Source organism: Thunnus maccoyii, chromosome 13, assembly GCF_910596095.1.
Source record: "Thunnus maccoyii chromosome 13, fThuMac1.1, whole genome shotgun sequence".
Taxonomy (NCBI): Eukaryota; Metazoa; Chordata; class Actinopteri; order Scombriformes; family Scombridae; genus Thunnus; species Thunnus maccoyii.
In genome coordinates, this window is record NC_056545.1 from 23385310 (window position 1) to 23408552 (window position 23243).

Below are 23243 nucleotides of genomic sequence, written 5' to 3' on the forward strand. Positions count from 1 at the left end.
TGGAGGATTCCTTATTCATCTGAAGATGAAGCATTATGTTCTGGGTTGTTTTCTTCCCCATCTTATTCTTCAGATTCCTCCTCCTTTTCTAAATCATTGTTCGCTTGTTCCTCTTGAACATCTGAAAAAATCAGATCTACAACCTGTTGGGCACTGAAACGTGCACTCATGGCTTCAGCAAGCACTGGGGGTACTCTCATCTGCAGCACCTTTATAGCGTCTGACTGCATTCCCCACTAGTAAACAACGCTTTCAAGAAATGTTTATTTTGTCTGTGGACTTGAGTCATGTGGGGTCATGGAGGGGAGATGCTGCACATGCACAAGAAAGTTTTAGCTTTGTCTGAGTTCAATCAGTAGCACACATAATCTCAATTTCTTATTGTGTGTGTGTGTTTGTGGTTTTTGTGCTGTGTAAATTATTTTTATAACAGCTGGGTCAAAAATTACCAAACAAAGGCAATGTTTCACTTTTTCTAATGTTGGGGTCAATCTATGAAAAGTCATCCAATTTCAAATTGAAAAAAGACCATTTAGGGGGGTTTCTCTGCACATAGTGGTGGGTCATTTCTGACCCATAAGATAACACCAGGGTTATTTTAGTTATATTAACTTAAAGGATTAGGCCCAGCGTCCTCACAGATCCTGATCCGCACCTGATCCGTACCGGAATCTAGTTCTATTGAATCTAGCTCTTGAGTCAAGTTCAACTCTTAAGATGTGTCTGTGCATAGACTCTGATAATCTGTAAATGTTATTTTGGTCTAGGCTGTACATAACAGCAAGCAATTACCAATTGCAGAACAGTGTTGAATATGGCAGATAGGTAAGCAAGATTTTAGGCTTTTTTTTAGAGTGAAATGCACAGGTATACCTGGACATTTAATGAGCAATTAAATGCTAACAATAATATATCCATTTATTGTCAACATATTAAGACAACCAGATGAAATGTGAACACACACACAAAAAATACCTGAATAATTTGGCAGTCAAACTGCCAGATTACCTGTACTGAAGACATTTTTTTTAAGTGCTGGTGAAAAAAAAGAAACCTGAGTCCTCTGTGTTGCTTTGGTACATCAACAAATGAAATGTGAAACTGTGTGCAGGTAGTATACAATTTCCTCATATCTCATTGGCAGGGTCAGATATCTGAAACGTGTTCAGTCTCAAAAGGCTTTGATTATTCATGTTTTATACAGTATGTGGAATGACAAAGACAACATATTTACACAATTGTACAGAAAGAATCAACAAAAATCTGTGTATTATTCATATTTAAAGCACATTATTGTCCATCTATAGAGCATTTCACACTGGGCTTTGAGTGTTGCATATCTCATTTTCAACAAAGAAATTCCAGTGAGCATCCTTCATTTTGTCCTTACTTCATCTGTTTTCATAATACTTTCATAAGACTTCCAAGTAAGCATTGATTTGGTGATGTATTTTATGAGGTTAGAACCAGGATACATTTGGTTAAAATTAGATGGAAGTGAATAATTTTTAAAAGTTTAGGTCAGAGTGTTTTTCAATCCTGGTCCTAGGGCACCCCTGCCCTACATGTTTTAGATGTTTCCCTGTTCCAACACACCTGATTCAAATGAATTGGTCATTATCAGGCTTCTGCAAAGCTTGATGACAAGCTGATCATTTGATCTATTTTGTGTGTGCTTAACTGCAGAAAATTGTAATTAAGCCATATTTTTAACACAGACGTAGGTGTTTTTTTACCTGCAAATCACCAAATCAATGAGAAATAGCAGCAATATACTAGCAGTATTTGTTACAGTGCAACTTTATAAAGTTTCCCATGTGTCTTTAATTATAAACTCACAATTAGTGAGTCTATAATTGTGGGGGAAGTGGTTTATCAGGTCCGTTTACAAAACTATGCATGTGTTGCAGTTCATCAGTGGAACTCTTAACATCAGGTTTGGGTGGAGTTGTCTTCTGCTTGGTCTTGGTTTTGTAACCATGATTGTCGGACACCGGACTTGACTCTCTGCTGGCTGATTTATACAGCTCAGACTGTGAATTTGAACTGGCAGGCAATCTGGTTGTGAGTAAGTTTTGGCTTGAGGTGACAGGGGTGGGCATCTGATAAGGGCTGAATCGTGACCAAGGCCGCGAGCTGCGAAAACAGTGGTTTCTGGCGAGCGTAGAGGTGGCAGAACACGTGGGGAGAGCTGGAGCAATTGCAGTTGGTGCTGCCATGTAGTGGTATGGATATGAGAACAGTCCTCCCAAGGGTGATAATGAGATTCCCTGTATGAAACAACAATAATAAAAGTTAGAATGCCATGCATGCTTCTGTGATTTGATTTAGTTTAAACAGATTTTATAGTGGAAACCCAAGGTGTTAGCAAATTACGTCAATAAGGGTAATTCATCTAATCCTATCACAGAACAAGAGTAGTATTTAACACTTATGCTTTACTCTAAATTGACACTGACCTGCCTACTTTAAAGATCTTGTACATAACAATTTTATGTAGGCTTATTTTAAGCTTGCAGAATTCATGTTATATATATTTATTCTATTTATTCTTACTGTTGTAAGATAGTGACCAATTTTTACTCTTTGGGGAAAATTTAGTTTAGTTTAGTTTTTCACCAGGAGTTCAGCCCAGCTCCTTATCTGAGCTTTTATGCCCAAGTGTATTCCCAAGCCTTGAGAATACACCTTCCAAACCCCAACCTTCAACAGCATGTCTTTCCCCAAACTTCTTTCCCCAAAATCCAGACTGTGCTCTCTGTCCTGCTACTACTGGCCAACTGACTCTCCCTTTTTTGAACCAATGAGTTACAGTAACACACAGTATGAATCTTCCCCATCTATGGTTCCCCAGTCCAAGCAGCAGAGTCATGCATTTTTGGTCTAAAAAGTAACTTCTTATGCAATTTTTTCGCATCTCCCTGCTAAATGATTTCACTTCTCTACTCAGTTAATGCTAAAACATGGAGGAATACCAAATTGATGAGCACTAAAAGCCCAGTCACTGCACCCATTAAGAGCATGATCTTATGGCTCTGTCTGGACGCTGTTATCATTACTTCACAGAGAAGAAGAAAATATAATGTACAATCTAAAGGGAACTGTAATTTTTCCCAAATTACAAAAAGACATATTCTACTTACCCTAGAGGAGCTAGCCATGTATATAATTTCAGTTTTATCTGCTACCACCCCAATACATGGAATTCCATTTATGGCGCTCAAAACATTAAAAACTTTTACTCTGGATAATCCACAGACTTCACGGTGAACAGTTTTCACTGGAGGGAAAGTGTAACTGTGTGGCTCAAGGTGGCAAGTGAGAAAATATGTGCTTAGTGCTTTTTATAATTTGGGAAAACTAACCCTTTAAGGAGCAAACAGGCTTGAATATCAACTCACGAAAATCGATTCCCTTAGAGTATTAAAATATGTGTAATATGGGAGTACAGTGCTCCTTCTGAAGCATACCTGAGATGCCAACATGTTCTGTGACAGGTGAAACATGAAGGGAGATGGGGAGGTGATGCTTTGAGATGAAAGGCCCCCATTTTCTAGGTCATTTACTCCTGACAAAGAGGAAAACGGATGTCCTATCCCTGTAGTGGGAAAAGTGTCTGGCTTCACTGACAAATGTCCAGGATGAAAAACCCAAGGTGATCCAAGCTTAAGAAATTGTTGACTGTTCGAGAGAGCCAAGTTCTGAAGGTGACCAACGCTGAGGGATGACGTGCTCCCTGTTTGCATCATCATAGGAAGGACCCCATCTTTGACTTCACTCGTGTGGTTTTTTGAAGAATCCACCTCCGTAGAATACTTATCACCTGATGTTCTAAATATTGCTTTGTCTTTTGCGGTGTCCTGATTGTCGTTGCTCTGATTGACGGCAGACCTGTTCCACAGTATGTCCTCGCTCTTCAGACTCAATGTAGATGAATATTCAGTCCTTGAGCAGCTGGTCTCAGTAATGTCCTCGTCTTGTAAGTCAATATCTGAATCACTTCCAGTGTTCTCATCTGTGGGAAAAAAAAGTCATTATTTTCATTAAATGTATTTGTAGTGAAAAGTAAAAAGCATATATAGGCCTTGTTAGTATACTACTAGTATAGAGTGGGGATAGAGGTGATAGACAGAGAGATGATGTAGTGCAAACATCTTGAGCAAAGAATGACAGTGTGGCTAATCCGAAGGTGCCGGAAACTTACAGTTGGTTCATTAAAGCAAACTATTTGTCAAATTGAGTCAGACAGTGAATTGTGGTTGAGATCTACTTCTGAACAACCTCTCCATGTCTGTGTGGTTGATATTGCTGGTTAGAATGACTCAATCATTCATACCATGTAACTGCAAAGTCCCTGGTTCACTTCCTGCCGGAGACCTTTGTTTCATGCCATACCCCTCTCTTTCTCCCTGTGTTTCCTGCCAGTCAATTTTCCAATAGACTCTTTTCATAGCAGACATTTTGACTTGTCAAAGCAGGAAAAGCACAGGTGGAATTAATAACATTAATGATGGCTGAATTCCATACAGGTGAACCAGTTTCAGGACTTTGGTATTGTGCATGCTCACACACTGACACAACTGTGACAATTAATGGAATGGAGCAATCACTAATGTTTTTATTTACACCTGTGCTTTTCCCATGAAAAGGGTCCATAAAGGCAAAAATGATTAAGGGGATAGGGGATACTAATGACCATCTCATTAGTAGAGTGTGAAAGTTTATTCTTGATCTTGAAAAAAAAATGTAACTCAAGGTTTGCATACTACTTGATGAAGACCATGAGATGTGGTCGAAAGCTCATGAAATAGCTATAGTGGATATTGAGTTAAGATTTTTTTGTTGTTGTTGGTCAAATTTCATTTTGCTTCAACATATTTGAAACACTCATCTCATATACTATATAAGTAGGTACATCATAGGACTTTTTCACAAAAGACATTTTGACAGGTGACAGACAGTAAAATCACGTGGAAATAATAAAGATAATGATTGAGGCTGAATTCCATTTAACTGCTTCAGTTTCAGGGTCCTTTTGTTGTGCACGTTGGCTTATTGGGACACTTAAATAGAAGAGAGCCATCGCTGATGTTACTAGTAACACCTATGTCTTACCTAAGGACAAGAAGGTCAGTTTTGTTAACTTCTGCAATCTGATGTGATAATGATATACTGCGTAGAGTTTGCATGGTTTTAGAAAATGGATGGCCGGATGGATAATATCCTGTAGACCTATGTTATAGATAACTTTTGAGTTCTTGAATACAACAGTTAAGGTTGAAAAAAGAAAACACAATAGTCACTTAAACCACATATAATAACCATATTAGGCTAACGTCAGTGAATTTCCTCCATCGTCAATGAATACATCACACATAAGGATCCCTTAGTTTATATTATTAGATATTCATGAATCATTTTCAACACATAGGCCTTATATAACACTTCAACTTGCCTGCTGAAAATCATGATTAATTTGCTGCTAAAGGGTTACTGAGTTGTTTATAAAAATATAAATGAGCACTGGCAGTAATGTTTAATAATTAAGATCAACAATAGAGCAGTGTTAAATAGAAAAACTGCCATGAAGGCTGCTTAATGACATGATATAGGCTACTGTATGTTAACCCACCTTGGCAGGTTGGCGTAGACATCAGGGGGCTGCTCATTGGCTCCTGAGGGGAATGAAACGGATCACTGGTGCCGGGCTGTTCATATGAGTCGTCAGAATCCGCACATTCCCGATCCGCTTTGCTCTGGTTCTCATGCGAGGAGGAAATGGGTAACTGCTTAGTCCTGTGGATCACGAATTGAGATCAGGTCTATATATATGCCCATCCCTCAGATCTATTCTGGTGGAAAATAAAATAGGCCTACCTCTTTTCTCGTCTCCCATTTCCTGTGTCTCTGAACCCTTTGGCAAAGGGATTGTTGTCGATTTTTAGCTGTGTGATCTTATAAAGATGAAGAAAAAGTTTGCAAGTTAGTCACTGAAAAAATACAGGTACAGTGACAAGTATAAAGTGCAACATCAGTATCCACAAAGCTCATGAGTGGGATGAGGGGTCAGTTAAAAACAAAAAAATTATTATAACCCTAAAATTTAAATCTCAATTTCCCAGACCATCCCAACAGACAACAGACTCGTTTTCTCAGTTTTCCTCCATCTAATAAAATCTGCATCACTGCAAAATTGTTGTCAGGTGTATTCCATGCACCATGCACTCACGCAACTAGATTAGATCTACCCTGTATATTCGTGGGTATAGATGGGGGAAGGGGAAAGGATGGGGAAAGATGAGTGAGTGATGATGGAGGGGCTACCTTTTCATTCTGATATGCTGTGACAGCGATGAACTCCGTCTCGGGGAAAACATACGTTCGGAAGGTGCTGTATGGAAGTTTCATTATGTCGTTGGCTCTCACGATATGAAATCTGGGTTGGTATTTATGCATTGAATTCAGAATTGTCTGGAAAATTAAAGACAAAGAAAGTCGAAAATTGATGTTTTCATTTGAATTAACGTAATTAATGACATAATTAAAATTACATAGTTACATGAGTAAAAATATGAAACAAAGTTGCTGTAAACTCAACACTGACAATAATTTTTCAGCCAATTTAGAAATGGGCTGTAAACAAAACAAAACAAAAAATAAATAAAAATAAAAAATAAAAATCATATGATTGCAACAATTAAATTAAAATTAAAATTATTAATACGTACAAATCCATGCTTGTCTGATATATTATTGGTGAGTTTGAGTTTATGAAAAGCAACGGGCTTGCTCATCCAGTGCTCTCCCTTGGACGGGCTGTCCGGGTGGATGTACATGCGCTTTGGCATCTCCGGGTCAGCTTTTCCAGCCACCATCCAGCGGGAGTTGTGGAACTTGTAGCGACTGTCATCAACAGCGACTATGTCCATCAGCAGGATATATTTTGCTGTTTCGTCCAGCCCCTCTACCCGCACTTTGAAAGGCGGAAACATCCTCCTGTAAGAGGACAATTACTGAAAAGTTGATGTATGCGTATTAGAGAGTTTAAGTAACTTTTTTCAAGGATCCTACCTACTTTTTAGTTTATTATGGATAACATTTTCATTGTAACTTTTTGAAGCAACTGATCACTGGAACTAATATAAAGGGCCCCTGTAATCCGACCTATATGAGGATGCTTTATTGACTTCATAAAGATCACAAACAAATTAAGATGATATAGACTTTTCCTTCTCTGAAATGTTAGAACCAATGAACATAAAGATTAGTGTTTGTTGGTGCTGTAAATACCCGAAAATTAGAGTAGTCCTTGGTGATAGAGACAGTGACAGTGACAGAAAGTTGTTTTTATCTAGAGAACTCGAAGCCTGATACCACAATATAAAATATTGTTATCATGTTGGGAAATAAAGTAATGTCATTTCAAACACCTCGACTGACTGACGACTGATGGATAGAATTGGCAACCTATTTACTTACCTTCCTGATTTTGTGATGACCATCTCAGTCCCCATTTTGTGAAATTCTTTCCACAAATTCTTTGATTCTAGGGTAACTTTCGGGTCATCCTCCGGGCCTTCTTCTGGCTGCATGCCCTTCAAGGAGAGCTGGTGGACGGGCTGGTGTTGGCGCCCCAGAACTGCGTGCAACCGCGCGTCAGGGGCAACCTGCTCCGACAGAGACTCGGAGAGAGAGGCGACGTCTGGGAAAGCCACTGCAGGGAAAAACGAGGGCTGAGCAGAGGCAAGGAAGGCTGTCAAGGGCAAGGCACCTGGTCGGTTATTTTGAAAAGGATGGTAAGCCATGGAAGCTACTCTGTGAACTGGATCTCTCATCAGGGCATCCGAACCCAACAGGTCGATACTAAAAAGTCTTAGCACACCTGCTGCAGGCGCACGGATATCCACATCCAAACAGCCAGAGTTTGTCAGTTTTGGAAAATTTGAAAAAAAACAAACAAAAAAAAAAAAACACCGAGAGATCCTAAGAGGGAATGCAAATGTCCGGTGGTCTCCAGATATGGGGACGAAGACAAGGATGTAGCCTATCCACTAAGGAAAGGACAGCGCACTTTGGCACCATACGGCAAGCTTTCTTCGGATCTCGCTAAGAAACTGCTGTGACACTAAGGAGTGAGGGCAGAGAGGAGCGAAGAAATCCTGTTTTAATGAAAATTGTCAAAGGTCTGTGCTGCCTAGCACATGGTACACTAATGAGCCGAAGTTCTTTGACAGCGCCTCACTGTCCTACCAATGGCAGAGCGCTGGGCGTGGTTTCAACTGCTCATTCTGGGGACATAGCTGGATGTTAGGGTTAGATGGGGTCAGCATGGATAAACAACTTGAGTAAGGTTTCATTAAAAAAAAAAAAAAAAGAAAGAAAGAAAGAAAAAGAAAAAGCTCAGTTAATTAGTTAAGTAATGATAATAATAATAACCTCCACAACAACAACACTAATTACAATAATAGTAACAATAATATATATGTGTATATATATTTGTTTTACACACAGGTTCAGTCTGTGTATGGGCTAAGAAGGTAATATTCCTCCTGTCAGTCATAACGTATTCAAATATACCGTCGAAATGTGTCTGAACGTCCTCAGGACAACTGCTGTCGTGACACATAGACCTGATTGATTCCAATGCAAGCTTTGGAAAACACCTGAGGTTTTTGATTAAGTGAAACTGCATGGATCTGTTCATTAAGGCGGACTTGGCGCCGGTATGCTGGCGTCCCACAAAGAGCCAAGAGCTCTCTCCTGTCACTTCACATTTAGGCAATTCTCCAAATCCTCAAGTTCCCTGCTCCAGTTTTCCGTTTACAGGCTACACGTGCTTAGCCTTTGTGAACCAGGGGGAAAAACCTGAATTAAGAATGAACACGACTTAAATTCAAGGATCAAAATGAAAGCAGCACATGTCGTTTCTCCATTTTACTGAAGTAGTTTTAGTTTGTTGAACTCCCTTGTTCCTGTAGACCACTTTGAGATTAAGCATTGGAGTGTTCAGTAATCCATCCACCAGTTAGAATAGTAAAATCTACAGAGTTTCGTAAAAAAACAAAAAACAAAAAAAAAAAGCCAAAGTCTTCACCTGAAGTCCAAGTCTTATTGTGTTCTGCTTTTATTAATTAATTAATTGATTTAATTTAATATAGGACTAAATGTCACATAAAGTCCCAATAAGCGAACCGTTTTGGAAAATGTTTTATGAAATAACCTAAATTAAAACCTCCATATCTTTCATTTCATTGATATTATTTGTTATTTATTACTGCACAAAATGGGTATATACTACAGGTGAAAAATGTATATTGTCTATTATGGAGATTCAACAGGTTCACTGGTAACATCAAAGGACCTTCCTTTTAAGAAGGGACTCCTGATGCGACGATTTGTTTGGATGAGAATGTTTTGTTGTTGTTGTTGTTTTGTTTGTTTTTTATATTTAATTTAATTAGTATTTTTATCTCTTCATTTTTTAGCCATCTATTTTTGAAAAGTTGAAATGTCCTCATGGCTTGCGTGCAATATAGGCTATAATGAAACAAGCTTAATGAAACTTATTTTCCTTTCATATTCCTTTCAAATGGTCATCATGATTTTCATTAGCAGAGGCTTGGGCAATGTCTTTGTGTCTATTCTCATTTTATAGGCCACGGAAAACCAGATTTCCTAAAGACTTGTTTGTGTATGAAAGGCCTCACGACTTCCCCAGATGCCTTTAGCCCCTCATACTATGCCAGTGTTTCTCAAACTTTTTTCACGTCAGGGACCCCTAAACTGACACAAATTAGACCACGGACCCCATCTGATAAGAGTTTTGCTCTTAGATGTTTTATTACAGAAAGTGTATAAAATCCATGACCAAAATATTCATACATTCTGTCATTGTCTTATTTATGGATGTAATAATAGTGAAAATAAATCACCCCCCTTTTTGCTGGGGACCCCCGGAATCCCCTCAAGGACCCCTGGGGATCCTGGACCCCACTTTGAGAACCACTATTATTATGTAACAGTATCAGCAAAACAAACTAATAAACAGGGCTAATCACTCCTGGTGCTTCATGTGTCTCTTAATAGTTAATCCCATAACAAGATGATGAGGAAAGTTAAGCCACCAAATTAAAGACTATCATTTAAATATTTGTAATTTTTATATCTTGTTTGACCATGATATATTTCCTCTTGTGACAACTTTCAGGTCAATTGACTGATTCATAAACTTTTAAGTGGAAAACTATGGATTTTAAAGTCAGTGCATACACTGACTGAATTAGCATATATAAATACAAATAGCTTACTTTGCTTGGACCAATTCACCAATTCTAAAATGTTTTGCTTTTATTTAAATTTCCAAAAATATATTTGTACAATAGTGCATAAAAAGTAGAATATAACAACCCACTTATTAATAATGTAGTCATAGAGGGGTCTGTTCTTTTCCTTTGTGCCATACCATGGGCTGAGCAGTTCAGGGTGAAATGGAGTGCTACTTGACAGTTACAAGGCAGGAAAAGCTCTGGATAGGAAGTGATCTCACAGGTCCCACAAATGATGAATAGCTCCCTAGATAGTGAAAGGTAATAACTTGTAATCAAAGCCATAAGAGAAGTTCAGAGAAGCATGATTGAAGGAAGACAGGAGGGAAGTAATATTTTTTCATTCCTCTCTGTAAATATTCACAGAAATGGCGTGCATGAGGTTGCCTGTAATAACAACACCACAATAAGTTTGGGGTTGAAGAGGGGAGTGGCGGTGGCTGGGTCTGCTTTTCCTCACTCACTGCTACTGTGAGGGATGGTCTATGATACGCCACCAGTTTTCTCTGGTGAGGCCCAGCCATTCACATGAGAGAAGCGCCAGAACAGGAAGGAGGCAATCAATCTGAGTGATGGTGCATGAATTTCACCTCTCTGGTCACAGTCCACACCTGGGATCAATTCAGAAGAATGTTAGGCCACTGAGGGTTCCTGGCAAGTCATCCAAAGGGCAAGCCAGGAAAGTACATATCACATCTGAAGGTTGGAGAATAGTCTTAAATGACAAACGGGAGGATGAGGAAGAAAACTTAAGTGTTTTAAGACTGGTCACCTCAACTGTTGTCTCCGGTCTGTAGTGTCTTGTTTTAATCATGACATCATACTGATAACATAACAGACACAACACATGGATCTGACTGTAAGACCTAGATGCTGAGATTAGTGTACTGAGACTACCACAAAAAATACTTTTATTTCTTCAATTATGAGTATCTTTTCTGTAATTCACCTTTTATTTGTCATTACAATATAAAAAATGTTCATGTACATTATAACTACATTATAACACATGCATGTGTTGTTACAAACGAGCAATTCTGTAAATTAGACTTGCAGCCAATATAAGAGACATTAAAAACATATCACACCACTTTGGATTTGGAATAACACAAGTCCAGTGAAGTTAAAGTGCTGATTTTTAAGCCTGAGTGTTTACATCCACATCATATTAGTAGCACTTGTTGCCCTTTTACATAATTCCCCAATCAAAGATGACAGAATGGAATTGGACAAGATAATAGATAATATAGACTTAACAAAGTCTTGATAGTTAATATTAAATGGCTGCTGCTAACCCTAATCCTAACCCTAATCCCTAACCCTAACCATTTTTTGGTGATGGCTGTGTTATTCAGCATTTGTTCTCCAGGCCAGTAGGGGGAAAAACATTATGGTGGTGGCTTTTACTGTCATGTAATATAATGCACCTGTACACTCGGTCTGTGAGATTTGATGGAACTGTAAGTCAAACTTCAAGTCAATGGCACTGCAAGTCCTCTGCAAGACGTAAAAAATTGGTGCTTCAGGATAGTGTTAAGCTATCCATTCACACTGTAACTGATCCATTATTTTTCAATAGAAGTAATTTTACTTAAGAGGGCATTGATGGCCCTACTAACATGTAGGCTTCAACAATGCCCAACACGGCTGTCTTTTTGAAAAGCCTGATATTCATATTGAAGGGCAATGTTTAGATATACATACATATGTGTACATACATGACCTTTTTCTGCACTAAAGGCCACCAGCCTGCTTGAAGCATACTATTATCAGCCATGTCTGAAGTAATTTACTCAGAAGCAGACTGGTTGGAGGTTATTACTCTTGCTCAACCTGAATCATTACAAGCTTCACTTTTGCCATACTTATTTATCCCAATGGTAGAATGAAAGAGGAGGATGTATAGAAATAGCGGTGTGTTGCTGCATTACAGAGAAGTTTTCTGTCTGTTCTTACACTCTATTGGTGCATTATATTGAAGTTCCTAGAAAGAAAGGGAGAGGGACCCAGGAGAGAATACGTTTGTGCTTTCAGGGAAGAAAACTCATAGCTGGGTTTTTACACTCATTCAATTTTAACAGCACAATACACACAACACAATACACAAGATCAGCACCTATGTTCATGTTAGAAGCTTCTCTAACATAAATAAATGCAGCCATTTCTCTGCTCTCTCTTCATTTTCTTAATGTCTGTTGGTCCACTACTTTGGTCCCATTGATTGGATTTCCATGGAATTTTGTACAGATATTCATGGTCCCCAGAGGATCAATCCTACTGACTTTGGTAATCTTTCAATTTCTCTTCTAGCATCACCATGAGGTTGAATTTTTTGGTTTGTAGTCAAATGTTTCAACAACTACTGGATAGATTGCCATGCAATTTGTTCAGACCTTCATGTCCCCCTCAGGATAGATTGGAACAACTTTGGCAATCCCTTGACTTTATATCTAGCACCATCATAGGTCAAATTAGTTTATTGGCTTCAAATTTGTTTATGTGAAAAAGTCAACATGAAAGATAAAAGTTAAATTGTATTTTCAGTATCAGACATTCCATCATTTTGATGTAAAAGGAAAATATTGCTTGGAACCTTAAAGTTGAGACAGAGGAAGACGGCGAGAGCTGGATGGCTCTTACAGCATTTGAATTTATGTGTTATTTGGTGTGAATGGCTTGTTTGTGTAGCCACTGACCTCTGAGAGAGAGACGTTTTGTCTACGAGATAAACCTAATGTTGTAGTAATCAATTTTAGGTTGCATTAACCCATTTGTAGCAGTGTTTCAAGCATGGACTCTGAGCGTCTGGGATTCCAACCTAATCTAATGACACAGAGGCAGAGACACAGCTAATTTTAAAGAGAGGGCCAAGTCATTGTTCTTGCTGCAAGGACTATAAATATATAGCCCCAAATTTAATAAAGGCCTAATACACACAGTAAGAGACGCCAGTCAATTCTAACCATCTTAAAGCCTCGTGAACACATAGTGCAAAGTGGCACTGGCAACAAACCTCCAATGGCCTTCCAAAAAGCCTCTTTTGTTCGCTTAATGGAACTAAGAAGTTAAATATTTGACTCATTGGCATGGGAGACAGACTTCTTATGTAGGAAATAAATTGTTTAAAGGCCTAATGTTTTATAGACTTGAGTCCTTGTTGAGACACTGTCACACCACTACAGAATTTGTTTGTTTAGATTCATTGGCTTTACAGGAAGATGTGTTTTCCTACAAATTCATTTAGCAGCACCTTTAGAAAGATGACAGTCTGACCAGCATCTGATGACTATGTGTGTGGCTCTAAACTTGAAGCACAAATGTTTTTAACATAGTAGCATTGAAGATGACATGGCTTTCTCACTTTTGTGTTTGATGTACTGTTTGTGGGATGTACTGTACTACACTTGCGATTTAAATTGCAAATGTAGTACAGTACATCCTAATTTAGTTTTGAACTTAAAAATAAATAAATAATAAAAAAAACATAAAATAATTAAGAAAGCCTTGTCACTAGAGGTGAGACCAGATGTAATTTGCCTGCCTCGATGTAAAATACTGTAATTATCATAGAATGTTAATCTTATCATGATAAAACCTTGAACTCAAACCTTTTTGTACTATATATGAGAACATACTGTTTAAAATAGAGCCAGGAGACACAACTTAGGATACTCAGTGGGACAAAAAGTTGTTGATAATTTTGACTAAAAATAAACCAGGTCATGTCTGACTGAGGACATTATAAGTTACAGAGTTTTAAACCTTTATCCTGTAGGGCGCTGCAGCTCTCTGGCTGCTTTGCTGCATTAGATTTGCTGTTAAATCATTTACTCCTTGGCTTTCTAAGCCTCTCACTCCTGTGGAGTTTCTGGGTTTCAGAAGTGTCAGAAATCCCATCAGAGACAACCAGCAGAAGGCTTTCGTGGAGCTGATTTTCAGCTTATCTCTACTCTATCCAACTTACCCAACACTTTTGAGCAAACAACAGTAAAAGACATCTGTTAGTGGCACTATTAGGGTCCTAAGTGTCTACTATGCATAACACTTTCAACACTTTCTGTGTGCTTCTTTTCTGAGAGCAGAAGGGACCTTTCATAGCCAAATAAGCCCGCCTCCATGCCCAAGGGCATCTGACAGTAGTGGATGGGACGTGAGAGGACAAGAGGGCTCCACAGTACTCAATATTACATGACACTGAGTGTAACTGCTTGGCACTTGAGCTCACTATACAGAGAAAAGCTTCAATGTTACAGTCTCTGATTATACTGTGCATGTTTGCAACATTAATACAAGTAACTATTGTGCATTCTTTCAAACCTTTCGGGTGACTTACATGATTTTTTGTGATTGTACATACAATAACACAATATATAAATTACTAAGTAATAGAGTTATTATGGTTGCCGAGTAATAAACTGGGATGTCATGGAAGTAGTGAACAACTGCTGACATGCAAAAATAGTAATGTATAGGCTGCTCAACACATAAAATGACTGCCACAATTAGCATTATTTGAACAATTGCAATTTTAGAAATGATAGTGAATAAATTAGTGGAGACAGCAGCTGTGAAGTTGTGTCACTCGCATCATTAGTGCTGGTTTAATTTATCAAGTCTCTTTTTTATGTTGGCTGCTACAGACATGGATAAAACCTAAACCTTTAACTGTAATATTAACAGTGGGTTAAATGACTTGTGATGAATTTAAAAGGACTAATAACCGTGAAAGAAAATTGAATAGTAGGTTATCATTTTATAAATCTACAAATGTTTTTAAACTAAAGAGTCAATGTTTGTTATCAACTGAATGTGATGTAATGTCATTGTCATTTTGGGGACACGTGTTGGTGAAGAAGTCCTACTCCTACACTAGCTGAACTGTTGAACCTGTTTTCTATCTGAAGGCTGCTTGCTGATCTCTGGGGTTAGCTACAGATATCTCTGTCTTAAGCCCACTGTTTTAGAGACTGTGTGGATCATGAGGTACCTAGACAAGCTCAAGCTGAAGGATGTCCGTGTGACCATGAGGTCTCTGTTGGATTGTACGACCATACTTGTTTGTAAGGTATAACGGTTTGTGGAAGTGTCCATTTAGGGACCAGACTGTTTTTAGCTTTGCTTCTGGAGAGGTATAAATCTGTCTAGTTTGGGTTCACAATCTTTAGAGAAAGGGCTGGCTTTAGGGAAAGGGCCAGCTGAACAACATGCTTTCTCTCCAAAAATACAAGATGATTGTATTTTTGTAAAATTGTTTAAAAGGTATTATTGTATTGCAGCAATGATGTAAAGGCTAATCCTGTATTGTGCATTTCCGTAAAGGCTTATGATGTATTGTCACTGTATAATGAAACGAAGACTGCTGAATTAGACTTTTCATGCTCCAGCGTGGTCTGAATATAGTAACACTAGCTGAGCCCTGGGGTTGAAAGTTGAAGACTGCAAACTCCGGTCAGGGCGTGGGGGTCAATTACGTTAACCTGCCATATGGTAGTGCAGCGGCTTCTCAGCTACCGGCGGTCACACTTAATAACATAGGATACACGGTAAAGTACAGTTTTTCGGAACTACAACTCGTGAAGATATGCTTATTATTGCTATTAGATATTCTTATTATTGTTATTTATTCTTAGTATAGGACTAATTATTATAGATTTTTTAGACTTATTGCATTGTATGCTGCTGGACCTGAGTACAAATTTCATTTCATATGTAAGCATGCAAATGACAATAATTTAACTTTGAACCTTGAAATTAACCTTGAACCTTGGGCAAAAGTAAGCACAAGAAACACAGATTTGGGGTGGCCACCTTTGGGGTCCAAAGATCAGGAAGACAAAGATAAGATCTCTTTTCCCTTACCCACCTACCTGAAAGTCACGTGACCCACAGGCAGCCTGTGACCACACAAACAAACTATGTAGATATGGTCTTTCCTTCAATTTCCAGCTAATCTGCCTTTTAGATTTTATGTCCACAGTAAAGGCTATTAAGCTATTGAGAGCAGTGTGGCCTATTGCTAAAGTAATCTATACCAGGTGCTATACCATGTACTAATCTTATGTCAGGATCCTTACTTGTAACAAGTGGGTTTATTTTTTTAGCGGTTCACAGGGTAATGATGTCAGCAGTGCAAAGGTTCCCGAGAGGTTGGTTTACGCTGACTTAATCCTTTGCCAGTGGGAGCACCTCATTGACAAGCTGAAGGACTGCAGAAATATAGTCTGAATGGGTTTAGCTGAAAAAACACATGTTCCCTACATGATCCTATGTACATTTAATCACTCAACGGAACAAATTCTAAAGATATAACTATGTACAGCCTCTCACTGGTGTTCGTCAAGTGTCAACTCACAAATAATCCTGTTTACAGTGTGTAGTTAAGCAAAGTAAATTCAGTAATTCATTTGTTATTGCTAATGACTTCTATAACTGGTTTACCAGTTCCCATTATCTAGGTGTTAATTGTTTGTTCCAGACTGATCCAACCTTGCTGAGGTAAATTTGTTTAAATTCTAAATATTCCCAAAACATTTTATTTTATATATTCATATAACATTTTTATAGCATTAAGTGTCAATGATTGAATGGAGAAATGTTCATCAAAAATAATAACATATGGAAGCATTTTTTAACCAGACATAGGGACTAGCTATGCCAAAATATATATCCCAAAGCATTGCCAAACTAAGTCAGAGGTTAATCAAGGCTAATCATGATCAGTCCCGATATTAGAGTTGCAGAGATCGAGACGTATCAGACCTTAATGGGATATAGAGCGCTGAGCCAAACAAATGCCTTGATTTACCATGTTAGTTTACTAACATGGTAAATCAATTTGGTTTTGTTAACTTGCTCAACTTTCGTTGATTTGGTCATTTTCCTTGATTTTTGTGCTTCTACTATTCAGGGGTCAGAGTTGAGTTGTTGTTGTTGTCCACAAGAGTCATTGTAGATTGTGAAAAGCTTTTTTTTTTTACTTGTCTTAAAGGAACAGATTCTTTTTTGTCCTGTCAGGTCTAATTTCTGTCCTGTTATGATCCTTCTTAACTTGGTTCCACATTTCAGGCTGCATCTGTGCTCTAGGGATTGACCAGCGGTGACCCTGAATCCCCCTCTACAAGATTATCGTTTGAGTGCAAAAGAAATTTCTACCCAGCTAAATTTAGTTCTTTCTAGGCTGCTGTCAGCCATCATTTCAGCGCTCTCTTGATGCAACACACCTTTCCATCTTTACTTCCAGTGTTCCCAGCATGTGATTGGGCTCAGGTCCAGTCCAATGAGCTTCTCAGGAGCCCTGGCTCTTCTTCACATGTACAAGTCTCGAGTCAGACGTTTAATCTGTCTCTGCATTCATGACACACATGCCTTTCCTGTGGTGATAATAATTTCATGATGGGGTCAAGGAGTGGACAATATGGATAAAATCCTCTATCACTGTACTTATATGTAATTTTATATCGCGATATACCATATAGTGTGATAAAGTACATTTTCTTGAAGTCAACTGAGAAACTGTTTATTGATAAAATAACTAGATGAGAATGCCTGTTTTGGTGAACATGTTAAAGATTATACCTATTAATAAACTTGTGCATAGACAGAGACATTCTTGTCATTTCAGCAGGTCCCAACACACAAGCAGTTACAGATGTATCACTGTTGTATGTATGCTAGGGAAGGGCAGAGGGCCCAGTATTTGTATCTGTATTTGTTGAGGCAGCAAACTTATTTGTATTAATATTTGTATTTGTATTCGAATAAAAGTGGAAAGAGGCTTAAAAATCTTGTTTTTGTTTTTATTATGCTTAATTAAAGTGTTACAATAAGTGTTCATGAATAAACTACCTTGTGCAGAAGGTCCCCACACTGGGTGTCAAACTGGAGGCTACCAGATCATAGACGACTGCGCTGACTACTGAGCTAAAACTTTACTCATCGCCTCATTGCAAACAGACCTTTACCTATTTATACATTCATAACACAGAGACAGCAAACCGTGTAACGTGTAGGGAAGAACTTCAAAGGCGATTATTGCTTCGCACTTTTCATTTATTGCCTATATTTTACAACCTAATTTTGTGGAAAGGAGAAGGGGAACAACAGGTTATGGCAAGTTCCTTGGGAGCACTTCATGTGTGTCAGTGTGCGTCATGTAGCAGGTGGATGTGACTCCCCTAGTTTAGACCTACTGATAGACGTAACAGCAGAGCAGAAGAGAGACTGAGATAGTAATGTAACCAACCTGCGCATTGGTATTTGACATGTTTCTTCCCAAAAACAAATAATTTTTAAAATATTTGTATGAAACAAATATTTGTAAAAAAACAAACAAAGAAACAAACAAAAAAACACTATTTGTGCTTTGCTGAATAATGTATTTGTATTTTGGCACACCCCTAATGTATGCAAGAGAGGGAAACCTAATTGTCATAGGAAAACATTTGAAACGCACACATACACTATCCTGTCTTTGCCATCTGCAAGTGTACCAAGATTGTGGTGGAAGGCATGGTGGCACCTGACTGTAGTTACCATTCAGTCGCACCCTGCCACCAACTCTTGAACTACTCTGCAAAAGGCTGTGCCAATGTCAGTAGCTTATTAGTCTTTGCAGATTAGCTGGAGCTGAGTGTGTACGGATGTTTGGCTCTGTGTAGCCGGAGTCTGCCTTCCTTTACAGGAGATTGTGTTGAGCATGTGAAAGTGTAAAAAGCAGCAGGCACAGTAGCAGTGACAGAGGAGGCGTTGGACAGCTCCCAGGCTACAGCATGTCCTCCTGCCTTCACTCTCACCTTAATCAAAAGTGAAAAGACAACACATTCTAGCGATACAAATTCAGTGACTTGAGAGCTGCCTCCATCGCCAGCGGGGAATTAGGAATGAGATGAGTCAACTGTTTCTTTTTACTTTTGCCCTCTGTGTTTTTACATCTACGAGCGTCTGTGTGTTTGTGCACGTATCCAAACTTGGCATGTACACAATGACGAAAACAGAAAAAGACAAACAGCAGCAACAAGGACGATCACACACTCCTATCTTATCGAATTAGTTCCTTTGTAAATGTTTTACAAACATTTACTAAAAGAGAGCCTTTAAGAATTAAATAATATGAACATTTGTCTGTGTCTTGCCAGATTTAAAGTAATGATTTCACTTCGACTTAGCTTCTGTTATTTGCTCATATATATATATATATATATATATATATATATATATATATATATGTATATATATATATATACACATATATATATACACACACACACACACACACACACACACACACACACACATACATACATACATACATACATATATATATATATGGCCACACTTTAAATTTGGCTACTAGTCTAGTGTTAGGACAGCTTTTTAAAAGTAATCGTTTGAGGATGACTCCTCTGATTTCTTAAACAATGTTAAGAATTTTGTGTATTCCCTTTTTTTTAAGTTCGACCAAGAGTTGCTAACTTAATTTGTGTAATGTTATGTGTAATTTAATCAAATACAATATAGACATTTAACCCTCTCTGTACATCTTCAAAATCAAAATATGGATTTCATTATAACTCTGTTTCATTTTACTAGTGCTTGAGTCACTTTATCAGTGAAAAAGCACAATACCACTACATATAAACCTCATTTTGGACATGATACAGAAGGAGCCATAGTAGCATTAAGACTCAGCGGGACTTCTTAAATACTGCTGTGACTCAATGAGTATAACTGGATAGCCGTGGTTAAACCAGAAAATTTTAATTGGTTCGATGGTCAGCCTAGACACCTTGATCACTAACCATATAATGGCTTTATTGTGAGGTATAAAGACCGACTGACTATGATGACAACAACAACAACAACAACAGAGAAAGCAAGTGTGTCCACATTTCACATGTTAGTGCATGTGAATAGTGCATGAAGGGTCTAAGTCGAACTCAATTCAGCATAAGGATATTACTGAAAATGAAAGGGCAACAGAATTTTCCCCTTTCTTTGATTCATAATTTCTGGCAGTTTACCATTTATTCTTGATACACATTTTCAACCAAAGTCAAATAAATTAACAGTGTTTTCTGAGATTAACGTCTGCACACTGTTTAATCAGGTCAGTGGGATTACTACTAGATCTTATTACAAAACACAGTGCTCACACTGGGTGTGAGGCAGGATGACACCTCTTCTCACCTCTGGTTCTCAGTAATGACCCTCTATGGCGTTAAAATCCGGGCTTCAGAAGTTTGATCAGAGTAAGAGCCTTATAAGCTATGGGAGGTCAGATGGATGCCTGAGAGCAATGATGGCCAACAAGGACACATTAGTGGAGGATTACACCTGGTCTTCTGCCATGGTTACATATGGTGACAAAACTGCCTTAACAAAAAGAAGTACTCCCCTCACACACCATACACTTCTCAAGAGGTCACCAGTTCTTCCTCATAATCTCCTTAGGTTTGACAGTTAAAGGCTTAGCTAAGGTCAGATTTTTGAAGCATTTTGATGCAGTTTCTCCAAGTCCTGCATGCAACTTGGCTTTTGTTCTAATAAACAAGTAATACTTATTGTTTTTAAGCTTTTTGTATGCTTTTGTCATATCCTTTGATAAGAATAACTGGTTCTTACCTCAACTGACTAATACAAAACATACAATATTTGTACAATTTAATGATCTCCTAGACACCGGTAGATTACTAAAGCCCCCGTTACACCCGGACATGTCAGTCTGCCTTACACTTGCTGTCCTCATGTGTGTGAGGTGAACGGTGGTCTTAAAGACATTTAAGAATCTTAACCTCAACAAACCTTTAAATCCAGCTCTAAAATGAGAGCATACAATCTTAGGTGACATTGCTCAGCCACTCGTTGTCAAAAACAACAACAATGGTTTAAACTCATCAAACACAAACAGGCTCAGAGAACAGTTGGCATTTTGACTTGCCACTGCAGCGGAAATGGAATGCAGCCGTTGTTGATGTTATTGTTTACACCTGTGTTTCAGGAGTCAAAGTGTCCACTGTGAAAAAGGGGCATTACAAGTAAAGTTGTGAAATGTAGTAAATTGACTTTATTCTATTTATTTAAAATTTACCATTTCGCAGATGATAGTTTGCCAAAAAGTGCTCTCTCTAGCCACTATCCACTGGAGTAATCCATTTCTTTGAGACCAGCCAAAGCCCATCTGACCATAATGTGATGGAGGCATTAATTGTGGAAATGTGGCACCTGAGCATGTTCACACCTGGCTCAGAATTAAATGGATTAAGAGATCAGCCCTCAAACTTTCTTTCTTCATACAGTTCACTTGTTCCTGGAAAAGCAAATGTACTTAAAGAGCCTGAGGATAATGAATAAATCACCTGAAGCCAACTGTACCTTGCTTTTTGGGTGTCTCACTTACGTACAACAAACCATCACCTTTGACATCAGCTGCAAGATGATGATTTGCCATAAAGTGCTCTCAGTAACCACTATCCACTGGAGTAATCAATTTGTTCAAGATCAGCCAAAGCCCATCTGACCATAACGTAATGGAGGCATTAATTGTGGTACTATCACACGTGAGCATGTTGACACCTGGCTCATAATTAAATAGATTTAGCAATCAGCAGTCAAATCTTCTTTCCTCAAACAGTTCACTTGTTCATGGAAAAGCAAATGTACTTAAAGAGCCTGAGGATAGCGAATAAACCACCTGAAGCCAACTGTACCTTGCTTTTTGGGTGTCTCACTTACGTACAACAAACCATCACCTTTGACATCAGCTGCAAGATGATGATTTGCCATAAAGTGCTCTCAGTAACCACTATCCACTGGAGTAATCCAGTGGATAGTGGACACTACATAATTCAAATAGGTTTTCAGATATGTAGTAATTGATACAGACATTCTGAACCTCGATTAAAAGGCAGCTGTGAACTTTACCTAATATTGTGGAAGCTGTTAAAATGCATCACATTTCAGTCAGTGTTGAGCTTCATTAACTTTCTCTGATACCTTGAACAACAGCTCAACAGTAGAATTAATACTCACCAAACAACCAAAAAATACATATATATATTTCAGATTCACATTCATTTATGAAAAGTGCTTACTGGACTTTTAATAAATTGAGTAACGTACTGCACAAAGGGGAAAAAAAACACTGAGCTGTAGAAAGGTATATGCACAATTTATTTTAAAGGTGTTACATTTTAACACTACCGTGTATAACAGGGCTTATCGGCATTTTTTACAAGATTGATTCACAGCCAGTGGAGTGGCTTAGTTGGAATAATCACCTCCAGAGCACCAGTGCAATTAACTGTTACACCAATCATCAATCTAGGTCACTCACAGGTGATCTGAGCTGTGTGCCCTTTTGGCTCACCCCAGCTATTTGTTGCTTCATGGTGACCACTGTGGTGCCTCTCTCAGACCGAACCCCTACTTTGTTCCCAAGAACACAAGGAGTTAATTTAGGTCAAGAACTATTCAGCTAGAGGCATTTTGTCCTCCATCCCATAGGGAAGTCAGGGACGCAGAACTACATCTATTGTACCCAGTACGTGCGTTGGCATGTTATGTTACATGCACGGCCCCCTTTCGGTGCACTTAACAGCTGTTCCTGTGCAATGGAGAGGGAGTGGCTGGTAATGCCCTAGCCAAGAAGCGCTTAGCTAGTTGGCTTTGTGAGTGCATCTCCCAAGCCTACACGCGGGTGAGTAAGGACCCCCCACTGTGGTCTAAGCGCATTGCGTGGTGTAGCAGCATCAACGGCCTTATTCAGTGGTGTGAGTGTCGAGGACATATGAACAGCAGCATCTTGGTCTATGCCTTGTCTGTTCATAAGCTTCTATCTCTTGGACATGACGGGCTCCTTGTCATGGTCTGTGCTCGCAGAGGTGACTCAGGACTTGTGAAAAGAGTTGTGTGAGTGTCAGC

General features: G+C 38.6%; 1 protein-coding gene across 1 annotated transcript; it reads right to left on the reverse strand.

Annotated features, from left to right (window-relative positions):
* Nucleotides 1-900: 900 nt before the first annotated feature.
* Nucleotides 901-8336, reverse strand: LOC121910174 (T-box transcription factor TBX2b-like). The gene is made up of 7 exons (XM_042431245.1): nt 7480-8336; nt 6729-6996; nt 6325-6471; nt 5878-5954; nt 5633-5796; nt 3471-4015; nt 901-2270 (listed from the first exon to the last, which is right to left on the reverse strand). The coding sequence occupies exons 1-7, from the start codon at nt 7833-7835 to the stop codon at nt 1851-1853; spliced, it is 1977 nt and encodes a 658-aa protein (XP_042287179.1). The 5' UTR covers nt 7836-8336; the 3' UTR covers nt 901-1850.
* Nucleotides 8337-23243: the final 14907 nt, after the last annotated feature.

Bases quoted from the DNA above. Each gene is read 5' to 3' on its own strand.
- LOC121910174 (XM_042431245.1), bottom strand. From the start codon at position 7,835: ATGAGAGATCCAGTTCACAGAGTAGCTTCCATGGCTTACCATCCTTTT. The intron at 6,472-6,728 runs GTACGTATTAAT...TTAATTTTCCAG, and splicing joins TATCAGACAAGCATGGATTT to ACAATTCTGAATTCAATGCA. The intron at 5,797-5,877 runs GTAGGCCTATTT...CGTGATCCACAG, and splicing joins AATGGGAGACGAGAAAAGAG to GACTAAGCAGTTACCCATTT.